At 47.0% G+C, this 21,458-nt stretch overlaps 1 protein-coding gene across 1 annotated transcript; it reads right to left on the bottom strand.

The window, feature by feature from the left end:
* Positions 1-1,946: 1,946 nt before the first annotated feature.
* TNFRSF17 (TNF receptor superfamily member 17) lies at positions 1,947-4,883 on the bottom strand. The gene is made up of 3 exons (XM_010370209.1): positions 4,544-4,883; positions 3,660-3,806; positions 1,947-2,436 (listed from the first exon to the last, which is right to left on the bottom strand). The coding sequence occupies exons 1-3, from the start codon at positions 4,668-4,670 to the stop codon at positions 2,159-2,161; spliced, it is 552 nt and encodes a 183-aa protein (XP_010368511.1). The 5' UTR covers positions 4,671-4,883; the 3' UTR covers positions 1,947-2,158.
* Between the last annotated feature and the right edge of the window lie 16,575 nt (positions 4,884-21,458).

Here is a 21,458-nt window from a genome sequence, read left to right as displayed (position 1 = left end):
AACAATAAAGAGAAAAGGCCAGGCACGGTGGCTCGTGCCTATAGTCCCAGCACTTTGAGAGAAAATCAGCGTTTTCTTTTTTTTTTTTTTTTTTTTGAGATAGGGTCTCACTCCAATGCCCAGGCTGGAATGCAGTGGCATGATCTTGGCTCACTGCAGCCTTGACCTCTGGGGCTCAGGTGATCCTCCCACCTCAGGCTCCTGTGTAGCTGGAACTACAGGCGCATGAATAAGACTATATAAGGGTCAAATAGGATTATTATAGCACACTCACGTTTTGGGCTGAAAATAGTATCTCGTGCACCGTTATCACAGTTTGCGATTACACATTTAGTTGTGTAATTATAGTAATGCCTGATGCTTTCATTAAGCTGGAAGCTCACAAGGCCAAGAACTACCTGTGCACCGCACACTGAATTTGTCTGGTTGATTCGAGGCTTCTCCTGTTTGCAGAAGTCCATAGGATAAGTTAGCTTTCCTTTAACAATAAAGAGAAAAGGCCAGGCACGGTGGCTCACATCTGTAGTCCCAGCACTTTGAGAGGCCAAGACAGGTGGATCATGAGATCAGGAGTTCAAGACCAACCTGACCAAGATGGTGAAACCCCATCTCTACTAAAAATACAAAAATTAGCTAGGCATGGTGGCGGGCACCTGTAATCCCAGCTACTCAGGAGGCTGAGGCAGAGAATTGCTTGAACCCGGGAGGCGGAGGTTGCAGTGAAATGAGATCACACCACTGCACTCCCGTCTCAGCGACAGAGCGAGACTCTGTCTCAAAAAATAAATAAATAAAATTTAAAAATAAATAGAAAAATCCGATCTTTCCTGAAATGAGTATGTATGTATATGGGAGAGAAGCGCCCTAGCCATGGAAGCGTGTTACTGGGGCTGGGCGCGATGGCTCACGCCGGTAATCCCATTACTTTGGGAGGCCAAGGCAGGTGGATCACCTGAAGTCACGTGTTCAGGACCAGCCTGACCAACATGGTGAAACCCCGTCTCTATTAAAAGTACAAAAATCAGCAGGGCATGTTGCCACGTGCCTGTAATCCCAGCTACTCGGGAGGCTGAGGCAGGAGAATCGCTTAAACATGCGAGATGGAGGTTGTAGTGAGCTGTGGTCACACCACTGCACTCCAACCTGGGCAACAGAGCAGGACTCTGTCTCAAAAAAAAAAAAAAAGAAAGGAAAGAAAGAAATTGGTTACTGAGATCTACAGAATGCTGTACTTTTTTTTTTTTTTTTCAGTAAGTCACGCGTTTAGAGGACTCTAGTGAGAAGACTGTCATGTCAGCATGTTCAAGGTGATGAGCATCAGCTAGGATGATCGAGGTTGTTGGCAACAACCTCAGTGGAGAGTGGATAGTGTGGAGAAGGTCTGTGTTAAATGCTATACAGATAACACCATTGGGGACCTTAAGAAGCCCTAGTCCGGGCTGTAACAAGAACAGTCCTTTCAGAACAAGACTCCTGAATAAGTGGTATACAATTTTTAAGAACCACATATATTTGGGGCACTATGAAATCCAGCAGAAGATGAAACTGGAGGGTTTTTTTGTTTGTTTGTTTTGTTTTGAGACGGAGTCTCGCTGTGTCGCCCAGGCTGAAGTGCAGGGGTGCTATCTCAGTTCATTGCAACCTCCACCTTCCAGGTTCAAGCAATTCTCCTGCCTCAGCCTCCCCAGTAGCTGGGATTACAGGCACCTACCACCATGCCCAGCTAATTTTTGTATTTTTAATAGAGACAGGGTTTCACCATGTTGGCCAGGCTGGTCTCGAATTCCTAACCTCAGGTAATCTGCCCACCTCAGCCTTAAAACTGGAGCTTTATTATCAATAGATTAGAATTCTCTGCCCCTGTCCCACCTTTCTCTCCCACCCTCACCCCCCACACTGGTATTCATGCTTGTTTTTAAAAACTCACGTTAATAAAAACTTAGATGTCAGGAAAAAAAAAAGAGTTTAATCATGAAACCAGGGAAGTTTCTACCATTAAGCTCCGAACAGTAACCTAGAGAAATATATCTAACATAAAGAGTTTCCATGGTTAGACAGAAAGCTATATCAGCAACTGAAAAATATAGTCATCCTAAAAAGATCTGACACATCATCTTTTCCAACAAAAAAGTGGCACTGCACGAGTCGAAATGGTTAATTACCTAGCAGAAATTGATTTCTCTATCTCTGTAACACTCAAAGCAGCTGGCAGGCTATTGTAATAGTCATTCGTTTTCGTGGTGACGAGAATGGTTGCGCCTTCCTCCATGGCTGGGAGTGGAAAGCAATGGTCAGAATCGACCTTTGGTTTGTTCTTGATGCAGTCTTCACAGGTGCATTCTTCCACCGTGTACTCCAGGCCTCTCGGAAGAACAATTTCATCACCAGTCCTGCTCTTTTCCAGGTCAATGTTAGCCATGCCCAGGAGACCTGATCCTGATTATGCAGAAACAGAAACATTAACCTAAACTTGACATAGTGTGTGGTCATGAGAGTCTTACCGTACACATCGGGACTCAAAGCAATGTGAGAGAGATTTTTTCATTTTTTAGATATGGGGTCTTACTATGTTGCCAGGCTACATTCAAATTCCTGGGCTCAAGCAATCCTCCCACGTTTGCCTCCAGAGTAGTTGGGACTACAGCTCCATGCCACCACACCCAGCTTGAAACAGATCTTTTCAGTAAAAAAGAAAGAGTATGTGCTGGGCACGGTGGCTCACATCTGTAATCCCAGCACTTTGGGAAGCCGAGGAGGGCAGATCACTTATGGTCAGGAACTTGATACCATCCTGGCCAACATGATGAAACCCTGTCTCTACCAAAAAGTACAAAAATTAGTCGGACGTGGTGGCACATGCCTATAGTCCCAGTTACTCAGGAGGCTGAGGTGGGAGAATTGTTTGAACCCAAGAGGCAGAGGCTGTAGTGAGTTGAGATCACGCCACTGCACTCCAGCCTGGGCCACAGAGCGAGACTCCGTCTCTAAATAAATACATACATACATACATACATACATAAATGCATACAAAAATAGGGCAGTGGTTGTACATACTAGGGAATCCAATCATGAGCAAAGGTGCTGCAGAAGTATTTTTATCTTAAGAGGCACTTAAGTAGAACATTCATTTTTCTGGGACTGGTTCTCTATTGCTTAAAAAAGATAATTATTTTTTAGATGGTTCCTCGAATAATTCAGGAGCAAGTGATTATTCATTTCTAACATTTTTCAGTAGTAAAGTGTTCACCCAAGCAAACAACACGTATTTGTATAATAACATGGCCTTAGGTCTTGACAAATATGCTTTTCCTGACAGTAGCAGACCTGGCTAGGAGTTTCTGATAATGTGGCATTTAATTGATGTGCTAACTTCAGACAAAGAGACTGATGTTTCCCAAGAAAGCCTTAGTACTTTCAATAGAGTAATTAACAATGGAAGAATCCTGGGGAAGGCTGACATTGTAGAAAATCTGCCAAGGTGTCAAAATCAGAGTGAAGATGGCTCACCTCTACCGAGCTCATTTAATATAACTATGCTCTAACACATTCAAAAGGGCTGTAATGAAGTGAAATAGTCAATGCTAAAAAAAGAAAAGGAACTGAAACTCACAATAGCCATCCCCTTGAAACAGATTTCAAACATTCACCATCAAACCAACCTGTGTTTTTAAACTCATCCTTTAATGGTTCAGAGCTCATCTTCCTTAGCAAAAACGTTAGCACGAAAACTGCCAAAGAAATTATCAAGCTCAGTCCCAAACAGGTCCAGAGAATCGCATTCATTCCTTTCACTGAATTGGTCACACCTTTATGAAAAGAATGTCAGACAGATAATGAGCTGATAACATAATATTCACATACTTTATTGTTATTATTATTTATTTATTTATTTTGAGATGAAGTCTTGCTCTGTTGCCCAGGCTGGAGTGCAGTGGCGCGATCTCAGGTTACTGCAACCTCCACCTCCTGAGTTCAAGTGATTCTCCTGCCTCAGCCTCCCGAGTAGCTGGGATTACAGACCTGCACCACCACGCCCAGCTAATTTTTGTATTTTTAGTAGAGATGGGGTTTCACCACGTTGGCCAGCCTGGTCTCAAACTCCTGTCCTCAGGTGATCCACCCGCGCGTCAGCCTCCCAAAGTGCTGGGATTACAGGTGTGATCCCACCACACCCAGCTGTCATACTTGATTATTTTGCTAAAATGATCGATTATGGATTATTTTGATAGCAAAATAATCAAGTATGGATTTTTTCCATTCAATCACCTTAATGAACATCAACTTTTAAATTCTAAATATCACTTAACTACAAGAGCTGATTTTTTTTAAAAATCTATGTTGCTAATAGTGCTGAATCATATCGAGTTCAGTTCCAAATAATTACTTTGTTTCCGTAAACATTAAAATTATTGCCTTGCTTCCTTTCTCTTTTTGATTCAAGAAAACTCACCATCATGCCCATTATGTTGATTCTCTGAATAAGCAGTCCACAGAGACAGAAGAGTTCACACCAATGAATAATCATTCAAGCAATATTACTTACTTGCATTACAATAACGCTGACATGTTAGAGGAGGAGTACTAGAACATCGAAGTTGACAAGGTTTGCAGTCATGCAACAAACTGTCAAAATATTCATTTTGGGAGCACTGCCGAGCCATCTGCAACATGATCACAAAAAGAAAACAAGGGAGCTACACAAAGAACAGCCTGGAAGAACAAGTAATATCTCTACAAGAATTCCGGAGCAAATGCAGCAAGCAGCTAGAATGTCGAGAACTATGAACTTGGCCTGCTTCGTGGGTTCTTACAGGGCCGTCTGTTTCTTCGCGGCAGCTAAGGATTTGAATACCACATCTAATACAAGTTTCTAAGTTTGAGTCGTGGATGGGGTAAGAGACGGGGTGTAAATATCGGGGCAAATCACATCTGAAACAGAAACTGTTATTTATAGAAGAAATTTCTCAGCCAGGTGACAGTTGCAACATGCAGACAAGCCCATGGCATCAAGCCGTGTTCAGTAACAGTTTCTGGAACATCTGTTAATGAGCTGTACTGTGTGAGAGGCGCCAGGGAGATAGACAAGACAAGGTCTGTGCTGTGCCCCTTAAGATCTTAACATTGAGGCCAGGCGCAGGGGCTCACAACTGTAATCCCAGGACTTTGGGAGGTGAAGGCAAAAGGATTGTTTGAGCCCAGGAGCTCAAAACCAGCCTGGGCAACATGGCGAAACCCTGTCTTTACAAAAACATTTTAAAAATTAGTCGGGTGTGGGCTGGGCGCTGTGGCTCACTCTTGTAATCCCAGCACTTTGGGAGGCCGAGGTGAGTGGATCATTTGACATCAGGAGTTCCAGAACAGCCTGGCCAACATGGTGAAACCCCGTCTCTACTAAAAATACAAATTAGCCATGCATGGTGGCAGGCACCTATATCCCAGCTACTCAGGTGGCTGAGTCAGGGAGACGTGCTTGAACCCAGGAGGCGGAGGTTGCAGTGAGCTGAGATCACGCCACTGTGCTCCAGCCTGGGTGACAGAGCAAGACTCTATCTCAAAAAAAAAAAAAAAAAAAAAAAACTCTACAGGAAGATCAGAGGTGATGCACTAAGGAAGACTCACAATGCCACTGACAGAAAAAGAGACATTTAGGGTAAGAGCTCGTGGAAAGAGGGCTGAAGGGAAGATAGGTTTGGGGTATTATAATAATAATGCAATAATCTATGTTCGATTGTTGAAAATTTACAAATACAGATGAGCAGATAAAAAACCATTTTAAGGCCGGGCTGGGTGGCTCAAGCCTGTAATCCCAGCACTTTGGGAGGCCGAGACGGGCGGATCACGAGGTAGAAGATCGAGACCATCCTGGCTAACACGGTGAAACCCCGTCTCTACTAAAAAAGAAATACAAAAAAAGACCTAGCCGGGCGAGGTGGCGGGCGCCTTGTAGTCCCAGCTACTCCGGAGGCTGAGGCAGGAGAATGGCCTAAACCCAGGAGGCGGAGCTTGCAGTGAGCTGAGATCCGGCCACTGCACTCCAGCCCGGGCGACAGAGCAAGACTCCGTCTCAAAAAAAAAAAAAAAAAAAACCCCATTTTAAAAATCCACAGTCCAAGCATCCACAAGTAATCACTGCTAACACTCAGTATATCCCAGAAGTTGCAAACAGGCCTGCTGAAGTGATATCTTTTGTTTCAACGATCCCTGAATTCTAGATAGATAGATTTATATAGTGCATTTTTCTGTTTACATAATTGGATCACTTGAATTTCCCTTTTTTTTTTTTTTTTAGACAGGGTCTCACACTGTCGCCTGTCGCCCGTGGTGAAACCCCGTCTCTACCAAAAATACAAAAAATTAGCCGGGCATGGTGGTGCGTGCCTGTAATCCTAGCTACTTGGTAGCCTGAGGCAGGACAATTGCTTGAACCCAGGAGGCGGAGATTGCAGTGAGCTGAGATCGTGGCACTGCACACTCCCACCTGGGTGACAGAACGAGACTCCGTCTCAAAAAAAAAAGGAACCGGCCGGGCGCGGTGGCTCAAGCCTGTAATCCCAGCACTTTGGGAGGCCGAGACGGGCGGATCACGAGGTCAGGAGATCGAGACCATCCTGGCTAACACGGTGAAACCCCGTCTCTACTAAAAATACAAAAAACTAGCCGGGCGAGGTGGTGGCGCCTGTAGTCCCAGCTACTCAGGAGGCTGAGGCAGGAGAATGGCATGAACCCGGGAGGCAGAGCTTGCAGTGAGCTGAGATCTGGCCACTGCACTCCAGCCTGGGCGACAGAGCGAGACTCCGTCTCAATAAAATTAAAAAAAAAAAAAAAAAAAAAAAAAAAAAAGGAACCATACCTGGGAAGCCAGGAGAAGCCGGAGGAAGAAAGCTTTGATAACTCTTTGGAAAGAAAACACTATTGTGTCTGACAGATATACTTGCTCAGGTACTTAAAATCACATGTACAGTGTAGTTCACTGCGGCATCACATCTGTTCATAAGAGCCTAAAACCACCTAACCGTTTGTCACTGGGAGCCTCACAATGGAAGACTATGGCCATGAAAAAGAATGAGACAGATGTGTTCTCATATGAAAGATAAATGGCTAAGTGAAAAACACGAAGTACAGATTGGGCACCGTGGCTCTCACCTGTAATGCCAGCATTTTGGTAGCCAGAGGTAGAAGGATCACTTGAGCCCGGTAGTTAGAGACAGCCCGGGCAACACAGGGAGACGCTTTCTCTACAAATAATTTAAAAATTAGCTAGGTGTAGTAGTGCGTACCTGTGGTCCCAGCTACTGGGGAGGCTGAGGCAGGAGGATCACCTGAGCCTAGGAGGTTGAGGCTGCAGTGAACCATGGTTGTGTGCTACTGCACTCCAGCCTGAGCAACAGAGCAAGACTCTGTCTCAAATAAAATAAAATTTTAAAAAATAAAATAGGTAGCATCTGAATAGACAGACGTAAACAGAGGCTTTATTTGCAAAGATAGAAAGAAGACTGATAGGGCCGGGCGTGGTGGCTCAAGCCTGTAATCTCAGCACTTTGGGAGGCCGAGGCGGGTGGATCGCGAGGTCAGGACATCCAGACCATCCTGGCTAACCCAGTGAAACCCCGTCTCTACTAAAAAATACAAGAAAAAACTAGCCAGGCGACGTGGCGGGCGCCTGTAGTCCCAGCTACTCGGGAGGCTGAGGCAGGAGAATGGCGTAAATCCCGGGAGGCGGAGCTTGCAGTGAGCTGAGATCCGGCCACTGCACTCCAGCCTGGGCGGCAGAGCGACACTCCGTCTCAAAAAAAAAAAAGAAAGAAAGAAAGAAAGAAGACTGATGAACTGTCTCTGGCAATAGACAAAATCTAAAGAAAGAAAAAGACAGCCGGGCGCGGTGGCTCAAGCCTGTAATCCCAGCACTTTGGGAGGCTGAGACGGGCGGATCACGAGGTCAGGAGATCGAGACCATCCTGGCTAACACGGTGAAACCCCGTCTCTACTAAAAAATACAAAAAACTAGCCGGGCGAGGTGGCGGGCGCGTGTGGTCCCAGCTACTCGGGAGGCTGAGGCAGGAGAATGACGTGAACCCGGGAGGAGGAGCTTGCAGTGAGCTGAGATCCGGCCACTGCACTCCAGCCTGGGCGACAGAGCGAAACTCCGTCTCAAAAAAAAAAGAAAGAAAGAAAGAAAGAAAAAGACTCACTTTTCATTGAAAAATCTTTGGTAGCGTTTGAATACTTTTTTTAATAATATGATCTTTTTTTTTTTTTTTTTTTTTTGAGACAGGGTCTCCCTCTGTCACCCAGGTTGGAGAGTAGTTGTGTGATCACAGCTCACTGCAGCCTGAAATTCCTAGGCTCAGACAATCCTTCTGCGTCAGCCTCCCAAGTAGGTGGAACTACGGTAGTATACCACCATGCACAGCAATTTTTTTTCTTTTTAATTTTTTTGGGGGGCCGGGGCTTGCTCTGTTGCCCAGGCAAGTGTTGAACTCCTGGCCTAAAGCGATTCTCCCACTTCAGCCTCCCAAAGTGCTGGGATTACATGTGTGAGCCACTGTGCCTGGCTAGGAGCATGATTTTGAAACAGGGATTTTTTTTTAAATGTTTCATGAGACTGGTGCTGATGTAATCACATCACCAAAAGAGTGCTGTGTTTGCCCTCGCATGACATGGAAAGAACAGAGAGGAATCCAGTACTCACGCCTGCCTCAAGCTTCACTTGTTACTCACAGCTCTAAGGAAGCAAAGTGGTGCTGGAAACTCTCAAAGTTATTAATAGCTTCTTCTGCCATGGCCTGAGCCCCAGCACCAAATGCTTGGCAGCCCATTCACAGAGGCAAGAGCCATACAGGGGCAACCTAAACCCCTCCATGAGCTCCCCCTGCAAAGCCCCACTTTGGCAAACAGACATTCCTGATTCTAGATCCACTGGTTGGTGATTCCTCTGGTCCCACTCCCAGATCTTCACCTTCCCAGATCCTGCAGTAATTGTGCGAAGTCTCATTCCTTCCCTTATCCCATAACACTCACCCATGGTGGCTCAGCTCCCCAAACCAACCCTGACTGTTACCACCTCTTTAACCTTGATATTTTCAACCTACAGGCTTTCTTATTTTGCTTTGTTTTTGAGACAGGGTCTCACTCTGTTAGTGAGATCAAAGCTCACTGCAGCCTCAACCTCCCCAGCCCAAGTGATCATCATCCCACTTCAGTCCCCTGAGTAGCTGGGACTATAGGCACATGCCACCTTGCCTGGCTAGGTTTTTTATTTAACTTTATTTTTTGCAGAGATGGGGATCTCACTGTGTTGCCCAGGCTGGTCTCAAACTCCTAGACTCAAGCCATCCACCCTACCTGGCCTCCCAAAGTGCTGGGAATATAAGCGTGAGCCACCGTGCCTGGCCTATGTTTTTGTTTGTTTTTTTGTTTTTAACAGAGCGCTGTGTCGTCCAGGCTGGACTGCAGTGGTGTGATCTGGGCTCACGGCAACCTCCACCTCCCAGGTTCAAGCACGTCTCCTGCCTCAGCCTTCCTGAGTAGCTGGGATTACAGGCTCCCACCACCACACCCAGCTTAATTTTGTGTTTTTAGTAGAGGTGAGGTTTCACCATGTTGGCCAGGCTGGTCTTGAACTCCTGAGCTCAGGTGATCTGCCCGCCACAGCCTCCCAAAGTGTTGGAATTACAGGAGTAAGCCACCGCACCCAGCCAGCATTTTCATTGTGTAGTGGGTCCCACAAGTTAAGTAGTCAGTCCTGAGTGACTCAATAAAGACAATGTTAGAAAGTTCTCATCATAGGCTTTGGATTTGTGTCAGGTTATTTGGGGAGAGTTTGCAAAAACACGGTTTAACTGATGTTGGCAGGATGTGCGGGGGATTCTGTAATTGGAGGATGTCTAAGTATCCGTAGAATTCTCCAGAGAAACAGAACCAATAGAAGATATAGAGCTAGAGACAGATTTACTTTAAGGAATTGCTTCCTGCAATTGTAGGAGCTGGCAAGTCCAAACTCCATAGGGCAGGCCAGCAGACTGAAAATCCAGATAACAGTGGATGTTGCAGTCCTGAGTTTGAAATCCATAGGGCAAACCAGGCAGGCCGGAAACTCAGAGAGGGTGTCTGTGTTTCAGTCTTGAGGCTGAATTCCTTCTTTTTCAGGAAATGTTGGTCTTTGCTCTTAAGGCCTTCAACTGATTGGATGAAGCCCACCCACATTATGGAGGGCAATGTCCTTTGTTCAAAGTCTACTGATTTAAGGGCCAGGCATGTTGGCTCAGGTCTGTAATCCCAGCACTTTGGTAGGCTGAGGCAGGCAGACCACTTGAGGTCAGGAGTTCAAGAACAGCCTGGCCAACATGGTGAAACCCTGTCTCCACTAAAAAAAATACAGAAATTAGCTGGGTATGGTAGCACATGCCTGTAATCCCAGCTACTCAGGAGGCTGAGGCAGGGGAATCACTTGAGCCCGGGTGGCAGAGGTTGTAGTGAGCCAAGATCACACCACTGCACTCCAGCCTGGGCAATAGAGCGAGACTCCATGTCTGGAAAAAAAAAAAAAAAGACACGCACAATAAAAGGCCAGGTGCAGTGGCTCTTGCCTGTAATCCCAGCACTTTGGAAGGCTGAGGCGGGCAGATCACGAGGTCAGGAGTTCAAGATCAGCCTGACCAACATGGTGAAACCCCATCTCTATTAAAAATACAAAAATTAGCCAGGCATAGTGGTGTGTGTAATCCCGGCTACTCAGGAGGCTGAGGCAGGAGAACGGCTTGAATCCGGGAGGCGGAGGTTGCAGTGAGCCGTGATTGGACTGCTGCACTGTAGCCTGGGTGAGAGAGTGAGAATCTGTCTCAAAAAAATAAAAATAAAAACAAAAAAGATGAGAGATCTCCATGAGCACATAACTAGACAAGTCCACGTGAGGACACAGCGAGAAGCTGGCTGTCTACAGGACAGGAAGCGAACCGTCACCAAGCACTAAATTTGTCAGCATATTGATTTGGGACTTCCTAGTCTCCAGAACTGTGAGAAATCTCTGTTTTTCAAGCCAACAGTCTATGATATTTTGTTTTTATTTACTTTCTTTCTTTCTTTTTTTTTTTTTTTTTTTTGAGGCGGAGTCTTTATCACCCAGGCCTAAACTGCAGTGGTTCAATCTCGGCTCACTGCAACCTCTACCTCCCGGGTTCAAGTGTTTATCCTGCCTCAGCTTCCCAAGTAGCTGGGACTACAGGCGCACACCACGCCCAACTCCTTTTTGTATTTTTAATAGAAACGGGGTTTCATCACTTTGGCCAGGCTGCTCTTGAACTCCGGACCTGAAGTGATCTGCCCGCCATCACCTCCCAAATTGCTAATTGCTGGGATTACAGACATGAGCCACTGCATCCTGGACTTATTTTTTTTTTTTTTTTTTTTTTTTTTTTTTTGTGAGACGGAGTCTCGTTCTGTTGCCCGGCTGGAGTGCAGTGGCATGATCTCGGCTCACTGCAAGCTCTGCCTTCCGGGTTCACACCATTCTCCTGCCTCAGCCTCCTGAGTAGCTGGGACTATAGGCGCCTGCCACCACGCCCGGCTGGTTTTTGTATTTTTAGTAGAGATGGAGTTTCACTGTGTTAGCCAGGATGGTCTCAATATCCTGACCTCGTGATCTGCCCGCCTCAGCCTCCCAAAGTGCTGGGATTACAGGCTTGAGCCATCTTTTTTTTTCCTGATAGAGACAGGGTCTCCCTCTACCAGGCTGGTCTCAAAATCCTGGGCTCAAGCGATCCTCCTGCCTCAGCCTCTCAAAGTGCTGGAATTACAGATGTGAGCTGCCACACCCAGCCAGTATTTCATTATAGCAGCCCAAGTAGACTAAGACAGACATGTTTCATGAATGAGAAATAAACCCCTGAGATGTGGGTGGTGTTTGTTACTGCAGCAAAACCTCATCTATCCTGACTGATAGAGTCCAAAGCCATTGCATTAACTCCTCTACAATACTGTCTCTTTACTTGCACTACAAACTTCATTTTTAAAAATTTATTTATTTATTTATTTTTTTTTTGAGCTACAGTCTCACTCTGTCACTCAGGCTGAAATGCAGTCCCGCAATCTCAGCTCACTGCAACCTCCACCTCCCAGCTTCAAGCAATTCTCCTGCCTCAGCCTCCCAAGTAGCTGGAACTACAGGCATGTGCCAACACACTCGGCTAATTTTTGTATTTTTAGTAGAGACAGGGTTCACCATGTTGGCCAGGCTGGTCTCGAACTCCTGACCTCAGGCAATCTGCCCACCTTGGCCTCCCAAAGTGCTAGGATTACAGGCATGGCCATTACACCTGGCAAAAACTTCTTTATGATAACTCTATCTCTATACGAATGAGCAAACCCTTTCTAGGGCATGCAGTTCAAAATGAAAGAAGCCTGAAAAGAACACAAAACTAACAAGAACACAAATGAACAGCAGGCCACAAGTTAGAAATACTGGCCCTCCGGCGTACCCATAAAATGCACACAGGTTAGTGTCTTCTTCAACGTGAAACAGCCTGAAGGAGGTGAGCCTTGCACTTAGGGGAGCTGGAGGAGATGAAACAGTTTGGAGCTGGGGTCTGAAAAGGAGGGAGCCCAGGAGCCCTGCTCAGGGAGTCCTGCAAAGGCAGAGTCCAGTGCAAAGACCTTCTTCCCCCCTTCCTCTCCCTCGGACTTAGATCTTTGCACATTCCTCAGAAGCCTTATTTGCTTACCAACATGAAAAGGCTAATTTGACATGGGGCCAATTCTCGAGGCTCTCTGCTCGTTTTCCACAAAGATTCCCTTTGAAGATCAGCTCCTCTGAACTACTCTCCCTCCACGCTATCAGAAGTGCCACATGCTGTCGGCTTTTTAGAATTTTTCAATGCGGCTTCACTCTGATTTCCAGGGTGCCTTGACTGTTGGCACCTGGAAGGCTCATGGTGAAGTTTAATTTTTCTCTTTTCCTTTTTTTTGGGAACGGAGTTTTGCTCTTATCGCTCAGGCTGGAGTGCAGTGGTGCGATCTCGGCTCACTGCAACCTCTGCCTCCTTGGTTCAAGCGATTCTCCAGCCTCAACCTCCCGAGTAGCTGGGATTATAGGAGCCCGCCACCACGCCCAGCTAATTTTTTGTATTTTTAGTAGAGACGGGGTTTCATCATGTTGGCTGGGCTTGTCTTGAACTCCTGACCTCTCATGTGATCCACCCACCTCGGCCTCCTAAAGTGCTGGGATTACAGGGGTGACCCACCGCGCCCAGCCTAATTTTTAATTTTTTTGTAGAGATGAGGTCGCACTATGTTGCCCATGACTGGTCTCAAACTTCTGGGCTCATGAGATCCTCCCGTCCAGGCCTCCCAAAGTCCTAGGATTACAGGTGTGAGCCACCACACTCAGCCTGACTTTATTATTATTTTTTTTACAGCAGTTTTAGATTCACAGCAAAATTTAAAAGAAAGTACAGAGATATCCCATATACCTCTTGTCTGTACACAAGCACAGCATCCCTGATGATCAAAATCCCCCAGCAGTACGGTACATTTGTTGCAATCAACAAACCTACATTGCCAAATCACTGTCATCCAAGTCCATAGTCTACATTAGGGTTCACTCTTGGTGACATGGGTCCATCATCATAGAATCATACAGAGTAGTTTTACTGCCCTGAAACTCTTTTGCTTCCTTTCTCCTCATCCCTCCCCACCTAATCCCTGCAATGACTGATCTTTTTACTGTCTCCATAGTTTTGCCTTTTCCAGAATGTCATATCTTTGGAATCATACAGTATGTCACCTTTGTATTTATTTATTTATTTATTATGAGGCAGAGTCTCTCTCTGTCGCCCAGGCTGAGTGCAGTGGCATGATCTCAGCTCACTGCAAGCTCCGCCTCCTGGGTTCATACCATTCTCCTGCCTCAGCCTCCCGAGTAGCTGGCATTACAGGTGTCTGCCACCACGCCCAGCTAATTTTTTTTTTTTTTTTTTTTTTTTTTTAGTAGAGACGGCGTTTCACCATGTTAGCCAGGATGGTCTCAATCTCCTGAGCTCGTGATCCGCCCTCCTCAGCCTCCCAAGGTGCTGGGATTACAGGCATGAGCCACTGCGCCCGGCCCAGTATGTCACCTTTTTAGATGGATTTCTTTCATTTAGTAATATGCATTTAACTTTCTTCCACGTCTTTTCACACTTGGATAGCTTATTTCTTTTTAGCCCTGAGTAATATTCCATCATCTAGATGTACCACAGCTTAGTTATCCATTCACCTACTAATGAACATCTTAGTTGCTTCCAAGCTTTTGGAAATTATGAGTAAAACTGCTTTAAACTTTAATTTATTTTTCTTTTTTTTTTTTTGGAGACGGAGTCTCACCTTGTCGCCCAGGCTGGAGTGCAGTGGCGCAGTCTCGGCTCACTGCAAGCTCTGCCTCCCGGGTTCACGCCATTCTCCTGCCTCAGCCCCCTGAGTAGCTGGTACTACAGGGGCCCGCCACCATGCCCGGCTAAATTTTTTTTGTATTTTTAGTAGAGATGGAGTTTCACCATGTTAGCCAGGATGGTCTCGATCTCCTGACCTCATGATTCACCCACCTCGGCCTCCCAAAGTGCTGGGATTACAGGCGTGAGCCAGTGCACCCAGCCCTTACTGACACCTTGATTTCAGACTTCTGGCTTCCAGAGTTGGGAGATAATTAATTTCTATGTTTGTTTGTTTGTTTGTTTGTTTGTTTGTTTGTTTGAAATGGGGTCTCACTCTGTTTCCCAGGCTGGAGTGCAATGGCATAGTCACAGCTCAAGGAATCCTCCTGCCTCAGCCCCCTAAGCAGCTGGGACCACAGGTGTGTATTTACTTATTTATTTATAGAGGCAAGGCTCACTATGTTACCTAGGCTGGACTCAAACTCCTGGGATCAAGTGATCCCCCTGCCTCAGCCTCCCAAGTAGCTGAGACCACAGGTGCATGTCACCATAACTGGCTAATTTTTTTTTTAAGAGATGGGGTCTCACTATGTTGTCCAGGGTCATCCTGAACTCTGGGGCTCAAGTAATTCTCCCACCTCAGCCTCCCAAAATGCTGGGATTACAGGCATGAGCCACTGTGCCCAGTTTTTTTTGTTTTTGTTTTTGTTTTTTTTTGACACCAAAGTTGTGGTCCGTTGTTACAGGGAAGGAAGGAAGGAAGGAAGGAAGAAAGGAAGGAGGGAGGGAGTGAGGGAGGGAGGGAGGGGGGGGAGGGAGGGAGGGAGGGATGGAGGGAGGAGGAAGGAAGGAAGAAGGAGGAGGAAGGGAGGGAACTCGAGGAGGAGGGGTAGGAGGGAGGGAGAGAGGGATAGGAGGGAGGAGAAGAAAGGAAAAAGGAGAGAGAAAGCGAAAGAACTCCCTCCCCGAAAAGCCTGCCCCTCCCCCGTAAGCCGAAACAAGAACAAGAAAGTTAATTTAACATATAGGCAAGGCTCAGTGGCTCATGCCTGTAACCCCAGCACTTTGGAAGGCTGAGGACAGGCTGTGTCAGCAAGGCCCTGCTCTCTCTGAAGCTTCTACTCAAGGATCCTAGCAAACAAATGCAGAAGGTGAGATTCAGTCTGGAACCCATCAGGTAGAGAGAAGGCAGCCCTGTGACCCAGTTGGGAAGAGTGCCCTAGGCAAAGGGGACTGCAACAGTGATACCCCTGAGGCAAGGAGGGACTCCGTTGAGCTGGAGGACCTGTAAGAGGCCCTGTGTGGCTGGAGCATGTTGGAAGTAAGAATAGAGGGGCGAGCAGGTCACCGATCAGGCAGGGCCCTGAAGGATTAGGAGTCAGGGTTTTAGTCCCAGTGCACTGGGAGGCCCTGGTGCATTTGGAGAAAGGGAGTGTTGTGGTCCAATTACAGCATAGAAACTGTTTCACTTAACTCTGTGGTGACAAGGAACATAGATTTGGTGCTAACCTGCAGGGGTAGGGGTGGAGGGGTGTGTGTGTGGTGTGTGTGTGTGTGTTCTAATGACACTGTATTAGCCTACATTCCCTGGAGAATGGAGCCTTAGGCAAGGATGGAAGCGCTGATGCTTTATCTGGGAGATGCAAACAGGGCAGGAATGATGAGAGAAAAGGAAAGTGAAGAAAGGGAGGATGGGAAGTGATATAAATAATGAGGGCTATGGGCAGAATTGGGTCCCCCCAAAATTCATAGGTTGAATTTGTTTTTTCCTTTTTTTTTTTTTTTTTTTTTTTGAGGCAGAGTCTTGCTCTGCCACCCAGGCTGGAGTGCAGTGGCATGATCATAGCTCACTGCAGCCTCGACCTCCTGGACTCAAGTGATCCACCTCAGCCTCCCGAGCAACGGGGACCATGGGCACACACCACCACACCCAGCTAATTTTTTTCTTTCCCTTTTTTTTTTTTTTGAGACAAAGTCTCACTCTGTTGCCCAGGCTAGAGTGCAGTGGTGCGATCTCAGCTCACTGCAACCTCTGTCTCCTGGGTTCAAGCGATTCTCCTGTCTCAGCCTCCTGAGTAGCTGGGATTACAGTTGCATGCCACCACACCTGGCTAATTTTTGTGTTTTTAGTAAAGACAAGGTTTCGCCATGTTGGACAGACTGGTCTTGAACTCCTGACCTCAAGTGATCAGCCCACTTCGGCCAACCAAAGTGCTGGGATTACAGGCGTAAGCCACTGCACCCGGCCATCACTTCCATTCTTATATTCCGAGTTAGAACAGAGCATCCCTTTCATTAGATGGCTGGTACTTTTCAGAAAAGAAATTGACCGTTATTCATGTTTGTATCAACCTCTGCTCCATCACCTAGCAAATGTTTTGCCTATGGGAGCCATCTGGTAGAGACTTGTTTTGTTTTGATTTTTGGTGTTTTTTTTTTTTTTTTTGAGACCAAGTCTCGCTCTGTTGCCCAAGCTGGAGTGCAGTGGCACGATCTCTGCTCACTGCAAGCTCCACCTCCTGGGTTCATGCCATTCTCCTGTCTTGCCTTCCTGAGTAGCTGGGACTACAGGCACGTGCCACCACACCCGGCTGATTTTTTTTAATTTTTAGTAGAGACGGGGTTTCACCGTGTTAGCCAGGATGGTCTCGATCTCCTGACTTGTTAAGTAAGTCTATATCCTGTTGTAGGGTATTAGCCCAAAGCACTCCCTAGAGCAGGCATCCTAGCTTGTTTTTCTCCTGCCCTCTCCCTACCCCGAGAACCACGCACCCTGTTTCTAGTAGCACCCGTTTACAACCCATCCCTGCCGCATTCTCTGTCATTGAGATTCTGGTGGGGCCTTTAACCACCATTCCTCCTTCTCCCATCACCTGCCTGGTTTCAGTGGCTGGTGCCCATAATACTCTAAAATATAACCGATTACCATCCCTTGGCCTCCAGTCTATGGGTGCAGCTGTTAACTCCACCAGAGTCCCTGAGCCACAACAAGCTTTTTCCTGAGACATTTGAGAAGGAGCCCCTTGTTGCCTTTCCTATTGAATTTGAGAGGGTGGCTGCAACCATTTCATGACCCACTGGCCAGACTTGGTCTCAAAATTGAGCCATGAAACAGAAGGCTGGATCTGAGATGTAAAGAGGGAGAAACAAGCCGTGCCTGGAGTTATGTGAGCCAATACATTCCTTTTTTGCTTAAATCAGTTTGGTTTGTTTTTCTAGTGCTATTTATTTATTTATTTGTTTATTTGACAGGGTCTCGCTCTATTGTCCAGGCTGGAGTACAGTGGTGCGATCTCAGCTCACTACAAACTCCCCCTCCCAGGTTCAAGCGATTCTCCTGCCTCGGCCTCCCAGGTACCTGAGACTGCAGGTGCACACCACCATGCCTGACTAATTTTTGTATTTTTCGTAGAGACAAGGTTTTGCCATGTTGCCTAGGCTGGTCTCGAACTCCTGACTTCAGGTGATCTGCCCACCTTGGGCTCCCAAAGTGTGGGATTACAGGTGCAAGCCACTGTACCCAGCTGGTTTTCTAGCACTTTAGACAGAAAAAAAGTGGAATGATTTATACCAAATAGAAAGGCCATGCTGGCCAGGTATGGTGGCTTATGCCTGTAATCCCAACACTGGAAGGCCAAGGCAGCACGATTGTTTGAGTCCAGAAGTTTGAGACAAGACTGGGCAACATAGTGAGACCTGTCTCTACAAAAAATAAAAAATTAGCAAGACATGGTCATGCATGCCTGGAGTCCCAGCTACTCAGGAGACAAAGGTGGGAGAATTTCTTGAGCCTGGGAGGTCAAGGCTGCAGTGAGCCGGGATCATACCCCTGCACTCCAGCCTAGATGACAGAGTATGACCTTGTCTCAGGAAAAGCAAAACAATGTAAGCAAAAGCAAAACATGGGTATAATATTTACAATTACCATGAGACACATTTACTCATAGCAATAATTGCCAATGTTTCACTCTGAGGCACTCGAAAGAAGGCAACAGTAGCATAAGAATTTAGAACTTTGAAATCCCAGCACTTTGGGGGGCCAAGGCAAGGTGGGTGGGTCACCTGAGGTCAGGAGTTTGAGACCAGCCTGGCCAACATGGCAAAACCCCATCTCTACTAAAAATACAACAGTTAGCCTGGTGTGGTGGCAGGCGCCTGTAACCCCGCCTACTGGGGAGGCTGAGGCAGGAGAATCGCTTGAACCCAGGAGGTAGAGGTTGTAGTGAGTCAAGATTGTACCACTGCACTCCAGCCTGGGCGATAGAGCAAGAATCTGTCTCAAAAAAAAAAAAAAAAAAAGGCCGGGCGCAGTGGCTTAAGCCTGTAATCCCAGCACTTTGGGAGGCCGAGACGGGTGGATCACGAGGTCAGGAGTTCGAGACCATCCTGGCTAACACGGTGAAACCCCGTCTCTACTAAAAAATACAAAAAACTAGCCGGGCGAGGTGGCTGGTGCCTGTAGTCCCAGCTACTCGGGAGGCTGAGGCAGGAGAATGGCGTAAACCCGGGAGGCGGAGCTTGCAGTGAGCTGAGATCCGGCCACTGCACTCCAGTCTGGGCGACAGAGCGAGACTCCGTCTCAAAAAAAAATAAAAAATAAAAAATAAAAAAATTTAAAAAAAATTTTTAAAAAAGCCGGGTGCGGTGGCTCAAGCCTGTAATCCCAGCACTTTGGGAAGCCGAGACGGGCAGATCACGAGGTCAGGAGATCGAGACCATCCTGGCTAACACGGTGAAACCCCATATCTACTAAAAAATACAAAAAACTAGCCGGGTGAGGTGGCGGGCGCCTGTAGTCCCAGCTACTCAGGAGGCTGAGGCAGGAGAATGGCGTGAACCCAGGAGGCGGAGCTTGCAGTGAGCTGAGATCTGGCCACTGCACTCCAGCCTGGGCAACAGAGCGAGACTCCATCTCAAAAAAAAAAAAAAAAGAATTTAGAACTTTGTGCTAGAAGAAGACTTGCAAGAGCTATGTACAGAGGGACAACATAGAAGTCTCCATAAGAATATCCATTCAGGGCCAGGCACAGTGGCTCACACCTGTAATCCCAGCAGTTTGGGAAGCCAAGGTGGGTGGAGGATCACCTGAGGTCAGGAGTTAGAGACCAGCCTGACCAACAAGGTGAAATTTTGTCTCTACTAAAAATACAAAATTAGCTGGATGTGGTGGCACACGCCTGTAATCCCAGCTACTTGGGAGGCTGAGGTAGGAGAATCACTTGAACCCGGGAGGTGGAGGTTGCAGTGAGTGAGATCATGCCATTGCACTCCAGCCTGGCAGCAAGAGGAAAACTCCATCTCCAAAAAAAAAAGAATATCCATTCAGTCTTCAAATTTCTATTAAGTGCCATCTATTTGCCAGATACTGTACAAGTCTCTGGAAGCAGAGAAGTAAACAAAATAATTACAATAGACTGGGCACGGTGGCTTACACCTATAGTCCCAGCACTTGGGGAGGCCCAGGTAGAAGGATCACTTGAGCCCAGGAGTTTGAGACCAGCCTGGCCAATATGGTGAAACCCCATCACTACTAAAAATACAAAAATTAGGCCAGGCGCAGTGGCTCATGCCTGTAATCCAAGCACTTTGGGAGTCCGAGGCAGGTGGATCACGAAGTCTGGAGTCAAGACCAGCCTGACCAAGATGGTGAAACCCCGTCTCTACTAAAAACACAAAAAATTAGCCAGGCATGGTGGCAGGTGCCTGTAATCCCGGCTGCTCAGGAGGCTGAGGCAGAGAATTGCTTGAACCCAGGAGGCAGAGGTTGCAGTGAGCCAAGATAGTGCCACTGCACTCCATCCTACCTCAGCCTCCCAAGTAACTGAGATCACAGGCGCCCACCACCACACCCACCAAGTTTTGTATTTTTAGTACAGACAGGGTTTCACCGTATTGGCCAGGCTGGTCTCGAACTCCTGACCTCGTGATCTGCCCGGCTAGGCCTCCCAAAGTGCTGGGATTGCTTGCGTGAGCCACCACGCCCGGCCTAATGCACACTTTCTTTCCCTGACTTGGGCTGTCATTTAGATACAAGTGCAACTGCACAACACAGGGAACTTTCCAACAGGCAGTAATCACTGTGATTTGAGGTCCCGGAAAAGTCCCTTTATGATCATGCAGGCTTGGTCAGGTTCCTTTTTTTTTTTTTTTGAGATGGAATTTTGCTCTTGTTGCCCAGGCTGAAGTGCAACGGCGCGATCTCGGCTCACCGCAAACTCCGCCTTCCAGGATCAAGTAATTCTCCTGCCTCAGCCTCCCAAGTAGCTGGGATTACAGGAACCTGCCACCACGCCCAGCTAATTTTGTATTTTTAGTAGAGATGGGGTTTGTCCGTGTTGGTCAGGCTGGTCTCAAACTCCTGACCTCAGGTGATCTGCCGGCCTCAGCCTCCCAAAGTGCTGGGATTACAGGCATGAACCACCATGCTCGGCTTTTTTTTTTTTTTTTTTTTTTTTTTTTTGAGATAGGTCTTGCTCTGTCACCCAGCCTAAAGTACAGTGGTGGGATCACGGCTCAGTGCAGCCTCCAGGGCTCAAGCAGTCTTCCCTCCTCAGCCTTCCAAGTAGCTGAGACTACAAGTATACATCACCATGCTCGACTACATTTTTTTTTTTTCAGAGACGGGAGTCTCACTACGTTTCCCAGGCTGATCTTGAACTCCTGGGCTTAAGCGATTCTCTCGCCTAGGCCTCCCAAAGTGCTGGAATTACAGGCATGAGCCACCATGCCCAGCCCATTTTATTTTACTTTAATACCAGCTTTGAGATATCATTCTCATACCTTATAGATAACTCTTGGTTTTGTTTTTGGTTTTGAGACAGGTCTCATTCTGTTGCCCAGGCTAGAGGGCAGTGGCACAATCATAGTTCAGTGCCGCCTCTACCTCCTGGGCTCAAGCAACACTCCCACCTCAACCTCCTGAGTAGCTGGGAGCAATGGTGCACGCCACCACACCTGGTTAATATTTCAATTTTTTTGTAGAGATGGGGTCTCCCTTTGTTGCTGAGGCTGGTCTTGAACTCCTGGGCTCAAGGGACCCTCCCACCTCAGCCTCCC

The sequence above is a fragment of the Rhinopithecus roxellana genome, chromosome 20, assembly GCF_007565055.1.
Source record: "Rhinopithecus roxellana isolate Shanxi Qingling chromosome 20, ASM756505v1, whole genome shotgun sequence".
Taxonomy (NCBI): domain Eukaryota; kingdom Metazoa; phylum Chordata; class Mammalia; order Primates; family Cercopithecidae; genus Rhinopithecus; species Rhinopithecus roxellana.
This window is presented reverse-complemented; position numbering and strand designations above follow the sequence as displayed.

Excerpts from the sequence above, each read along its gene's own strand:
- TNFRSF17 (XM_010370209.1), bottom strand. The coding sequence starts at position 4,670 with ATGTTGCAGATGGCTCGGCAGTGCTCCCAAAATGAATATTTTGACAGT. Across the intron at positions 3,807-4,543 it reads TCAGCGTTATTGTAATGCAA|GTGTGACCAATTCAGTGAAA; the intron begins GTAAGTAATATT and ends CTTTTCATAAAG. Across the intron at positions 2,437-3,659 it reads GGATGAGTTTAAAAACACAG|GATCAGGTCTCCTGGGCATG; the intron begins GTTGGTTTGATG and ends CTGCATAATCAG.